Here is a 5,638-nt window from a genome sequence, read left to right as displayed (position 1 = left end):
TTGGCGGGCGAGCGCTGCGGCTGCGCGGGGCCCGCGCCTGCGCACTACCGGCGCCGCGGCCGCCGCCCGGAGATGGGCAGGGTAGGGGGGCAGGGTAGGGGGGCAGCGGGCCGCGTCCCCCGGTGGGGGGGCACTGGGAGCGGCGGGGGGACGGGCCGCCCCCGGGGGTGGGGGGCACCGAGAGGGGCGAGGGGCCGCCTCCCCTGGCTGGGATGCGCTGGGGCCCGTTCCTCGCCCGCCTGCCCCCGCAGCTCCGGTGGGGTAAGGGCTGTGGAGGCCTGTAGATCCAGGCGGCTCCTCCACCTCACCGAGAGCCCCCCAGCCCCCTTTGGTTCGCAATAAATATCGGTGGTCTCCAGCCCTGCGGGGGTGGGATGCATCGAGGAGGGCAGTTGCTTTTATTAACCAACCCCTGGCATGGGATGCGGCAGCTGAGGGTTGAAGGCAGGTCTTCTCTTTCTCCTGTTTTACCAGTTTGCTGGGCTTCAGGGTCTGGGCAGCGTTTTGCATGACGTTAAACGCTTCATTCTGGCTCTCTTCTAGGCTGGCGAGGGGCTGAGAGCAAAGAGGCAGCCGACAACGGCTCTGTGCAGAGCTGGAGGGGACGGGGCAGCCGTGGGCCGCAAGCTCATCTAAAGAGACTGCTAAAGGTCAGTAGCTATAAACACACGTAAATCTCTATCATTAATAATAATAACAGGCTAGTTTTATATACTCACAGAATCACAGGATGGTCAGGGTTGGATGGGACCTTTGGAAATCCTCTAGTCCAACCTCCTACCAAAGCAGGGTCACCCAGAGCAGGCTGGACAGGAGCGCGTCCAGGTGGGTTTGGAATGTCTCCAGAGAAGGAGACTCCACCACCTCTCTGGGCAGCCTGCAATTCATCAATCTGCCATTCGGTTTGATAGTGTTCTTTTCAGATGAAGTAGTTCTCCTACTGAAGTGGTTATAACCCTGTTTTGAGCAGATTAGGAAAATCAAGGTTTTCCCTAAAAGTTAAGGCTGAATAGAAATTGAATCAAAACTGGAGCAAGCCCATAGCCCAAACAATGTGCCTGGGGACACAGATGTTAGAAACAGTATCTGCTCTGTGTCACAGATTTAGCTGTACTCGCCTGCTACAACGATGGACAGCGAAGTGCAAAGGGACGGCAGGATCCTGGATTTGATCGATGATGCGTGGAGGGAAGATAAATTGCCGTACGAAGATGTGGCTATCCCTCTGGTAGGTGAATTGCTACTTATCAATCTGAGTTAAGACCAGCGTGTTTATCACAGCCCCTTCCATGAAATGGCACAGGCAGTATTGCTTGTGGTGCAGTTAATTTGTACAAAAGGTTCCTGGGATGGATCTGACTCACTCCTTTTCCCTCCTATATGCCAGCATGCTTATGAGGATGTGGATGTTTCTCTGCCCGCTTCCCCTGACCAGTTGCCAAATCTCCCTGGAACTGGAGTGCCCTTCCCATCACACAGTTCTGGGTTTGGCAGCAGGGAGAAGTATAACCGTCCTTTCTCCATGCTTCCCCTTCGTATTATTAGTGTTTGAAGTGGCTTCCCAGTTCATTTGTAGAACAGAGAGGATCAGTCTCACGCAGACAGTTGCAATCTTGGTTACACTTTATTTCTACTTTCTAAAATTCCATTAAAAGAAGATGAAATTTTTTCAAATGTCTTCCTAATAAGTCTTTTCTGAATACACTGTTGCTGTTGCCAGTTCAAGGACAGTAGTGAACCTGCAGTGGGAGTCTTGCTCGTAGTGCTGCGTCCAACGCATGACAGCTATCTGTCCATCCTCCGCACAGCTTGTTGTACAGCTAACGAGGCCAGAGAGGTGCAGCTGGGGAAAAGCTACCCACAAAGTCCAGAGCTGAACCTTCAGATCCCCCATGCTGACGCCTTCCTTAGCCTTTTTGAAACTACCAGGGAAGTGAGAGGTATCTGAGGATTTTCCCTTTCCTTGTTCTTTCTGGTATACAAGCTTTATCCTGGCTAGCACTGACAAAGCAGTCATGCTAAGATCGTGGGGACTGACAGGCTGCTAGCTTTGTCTAGGACAGAGACATTTCCAAATCACCAGTGACATGGCTCAAGCTTTAGTCCTCACACCACTGTCTTTTCAGAGAGGGCAAGGAGCAGCTACACACCTCCAAAATCCATGTATATGGCACACAGGTTTTCCTGCCAAGATTTGGGCTTGAGGGAAAGGAAGAGTATCTTAAGGGGGCCTACAAGAAAGCTGGTGAGGGACTTTTCAGGATGTCGGGTAATGGTAGGACTAGAGGGAATGGATTAAAACTAGAGATGGGATGATTCAGACTGGACGTTAGGAAGAAGTTCTTCACCATGAGGGTGGTGAGACACTGGAACAGGTTGCCCAGAGAGGTGGTGGAAGCCCCATCCCTGGAGGTGTTCAGGGCCGGGCTGGACGGGGCTCTGAGCAACCTGATCTAGTGGGAGGTGTCCCTGCCCATGGCAGGGGGGTTGGAACTAGAGGATCTTTAAGGTCCCTTCCAACCCTAACAATTCTATGATTCTATGAATGATCTTGCAGAACTGTGATTCTCCGATACGAGAGCCCAAACCCCACTTTGCTTGGGATAACCTTTATTAGGCAGGTCAACTATTATAAACTCCCTCCTTGCTGACATTTGCCTTTACCCTGTGTCCAAGTCAAGAAACATTACTGTTTCTTTCCTTCCAGCCATCTCTTGAGGTACTTACAGTCACATACAGAGGGCAGCCTCACAGCAGGAAGCCTCATCAACTACCAATAGAAAGGCAGGCCTGGCTGTAGATGGAAAGATCCCCAGGGATGGGATTGGCTCTGATCACATAGAAAAACCAGCACAAACTCACAGGAGGCTTATTCAGCAGCACTGCAAAGGAGCAAACAGAATGGCTGTACAGTGGCATTTGAGCCTGTACTGAGCATCCCATACAGTGCTCGCTCGAGAGATTCTTATGAACTCAAATGGGCTTGAATCATACGCTGGTTTCAAAACTGAAAAATTTTACTTAGCTCATGCTGGGATTTCCAGAGATCTAGAACTCTGAATTCTTGCCCAAATGGTATCTGGCAGAATAACACACACTCTGTGCGACTGCACCAATACAGCAACACAGAGAATAATCAAAGGAGAGAAAATGAAATCTCCGTTAAACTATACTTCCTTCTTACTGTGTCATGAGCAGCTCTGTGTTGCACCTCATAGGGGTTTCTGACTTCTACTGTTGATAGTGCACGGCCACACCTGAGTTCAGCACGTGGAAGGAGGAAGGATTTCTCACCTGCCACAGGAAAGTAACATGTTACGGAACCAGTTGTCTTAATAACAGCTATAATAAATGCAGTATCTGTATTCTTGGTAACAGCAAAAGAAACACATTGCAAAAAAAGCAATGGAATCATTGCATCGTACTGTTATTTACTTATTTTGCTTTTGCTATATATTCTCCTTCTTCACTGCATGTGCAGTCTGAGTGTGTAGTAAGGCCCCAGGGTCCTGGAAAACCAATTTACCTTTCAGATTAAGCACCATATTCATGTGAAAAGACTATTGCTCATAACAGGGCTTAGTAATATTTTTAAGTGGATCAGTATGTATTATATGTATTGTTCAGATGCACCCTCTGGTCTCATTTCTGGATTTTTGTATTTATCCATATGAAGTCTTAGTAACCCACTCCTTTCAGGAAGCCTATTATGTGTGGAATGCATTGTACCTCTGTTTTGTTCTCAGAATGAGCTTCCTGAACCAGAGCAAGACAATGGTGGCACAACCGAGTCTGTAAAAGAGCAAGAAATGAAGTGGACAGATTTGGCTCTCCAGTATCTCCATGAAAACGTTCCGCCCACGGGAAACTAGTGAGTCAGTGAGATCTCATGCAGTGGATGCATGAATGCAATATAAAAAAATATTTTTCAGCCGACCATCACTGTCATAAACTTCTCTAAGGAGGAAACAAGGTTTCTGAAAAAGGCTTGGATTCAAACAATTGTTCTACTCACAGTGACCAAACACAGTTTACAATCCTTCTATAACAAGTGTGAAATAACAATGGCTATCTGACACCTCAGAGCTAATCGCAGAATGTTTCTCTTACGGAAAATTATTTCATATCTTCTGTTAAATTGTTCTTAAGTTGGTGTCAATTCTGATCTTAAATGTTTTCTACCTGTGATAAAAGAAGTATTTTTTACTGTCTCAAGTTGTTATTGATTTCCAAGCTCACACTGGGATCATTTCTGACCCTGAAGGCTTATGTCCCAAGAAGTATTCCTGTGTAGTCTGTGGCTGGAGTTCAGCGTACGAAAATCAAATAACCCTAAGTCAGCTGTTACCATCTTTAACTAGTGTGCGGCTGAGGAAGGTTGCATGGGGCAGGTGTGAAAGGTTGGTCAACAGGATTCAAGAGCTGGAAGTAATCTGTAAACACGGGGTTATTTGAACTCCTCAGGATTCGATGGTGGAGCTGGACAGCATTTCCAGTGCTGACGTCCTGGGTATGATTGCCAATGTGCTTACTGTAAACAGACAGTCTAGTTTATGTTAAAATGGTGGTTACTCAAAATCATTCTCTCGAGGGGTGATGGAGAGTTAGAGGGATGAATCCGCCAGTCCCCGTGTACCACTTGTTGAAACAAGAGCTGCTTGGATGTGCTGTCTCAGGTGGGAAACAGAGATCTGAGGAAAGTGATGGGGAAAAGGAACAAGTGGGGCTTAGCTTCAGGCAATAAATTGTTACTTCTTTTTATGCCGAGAAGATAGGCAAGGCCCTCTTGATTTCTTTGTCTCATTTTATCTCTGATTCTCAAACGTCTTTTGCAATAGGTAAAAGCCTTCTGTTCATCATGCATGCTTCACTGTTGGACCGATTCCTTCGCACCACTGGCAGAACTTGCTAGGGAGAAAATATTTTGACAGAGTTTAGGATTACTGGTAGAGGTGAGAAAGGAACTGGAAGGAAAACAATGTTTCAAATTATTCTTGTGCCATCGCATCACAAAAAGCACTTTCCTGGAGCTTGCAGCTTCCAGACTCCGCAGAAGTTTTTTGGCGTCTTTCCTCAATGTTTATCCTCTTCAAAATAACAAAACCCAACTTTGCCCTGTGTGATTACCAAAAGGAGTCACAGCACAGCACATGTCCTGTGAGACCGTGATTGTGGAGCTGCATGCAGAGGGAGAGCTCGAGGTGCTCGTGAAAAAACCACGTGTGCTGCTGGGTGCATGCCTCTGCCTGAGCGGCAAGCCGTGCCTGCGCCAGACAAGCAGCACGCACTTGTCTGAACAAGGAGGAGCTGCAGACAGCCAGCAGGCAGAGTTAAGGATTAACCCAAGAATTAGCAAAGTCAAAAAGCTTAATACGTACAGTATGGACCAAAGAAACAGCTATGCAGCTGGGAACTGTAATAGTTCAGCTCCTCACTGGATCATCACCGGGGGAAAAAACAGAGTCTGTGCTTAATGAGGTGTTTCTGATCCTCCCCATGTTCCCTTTCCCTGACTTAAGTTAGAAGAATTTGCTAAGAAAACATTAGGCAAAGATACCACACAGCTTCAATCCAGCAGCCATCCCTCTTCTCTCTTCCTCTTCCCTCTCTCACCCTTTACAACCCTCTTCTACATCCC

The 5,638-nt window shown here is 47.5% G+C and overlaps 1 protein-coding gene across 1 annotated transcript; it reads left to right on the top strand.

Annotated features, from left to right (window-relative positions):
* The first annotated feature begins 37 nt into the window (after positions 1–37).
* Positions 38–4,211, top strand: ANAPC13 (anaphase promoting complex subunit 13). The gene is made up of 4 exons (XM_054206303.1): positions 38–81; positions 544–650; positions 1,103–1,228; positions 3,747–4,211. The coding sequence occupies exons 3-4, from the start codon at positions 1,130–1,132 to the stop codon at positions 3,870–3,872; spliced, it is 225 nt and encodes a 74-aa protein (XP_054062278.1). The 5' UTR covers positions 38–81; positions 544–650; positions 1,103–1,129; the 3' UTR covers positions 3,873–4,211.
* The last annotated feature ends 1,427 nt before the right edge of the window (positions 4,212–5,638 follow it).

The sequence above is a fragment of the Rissa tridactyla genome, chromosome 6 (assembly GCF_028500815.1).
Source record: "Rissa tridactyla isolate bRisTri1 chromosome 6, bRisTri1.patW.cur.20221130, whole genome shotgun sequence".
Classification (NCBI taxonomy): domain Eukaryota; kingdom Metazoa; phylum Chordata; class Aves; order Charadriiformes; family Laridae; genus Rissa; species Rissa tridactyla.
This window is presented reverse-complemented; position numbering and strand designations above follow the sequence as displayed.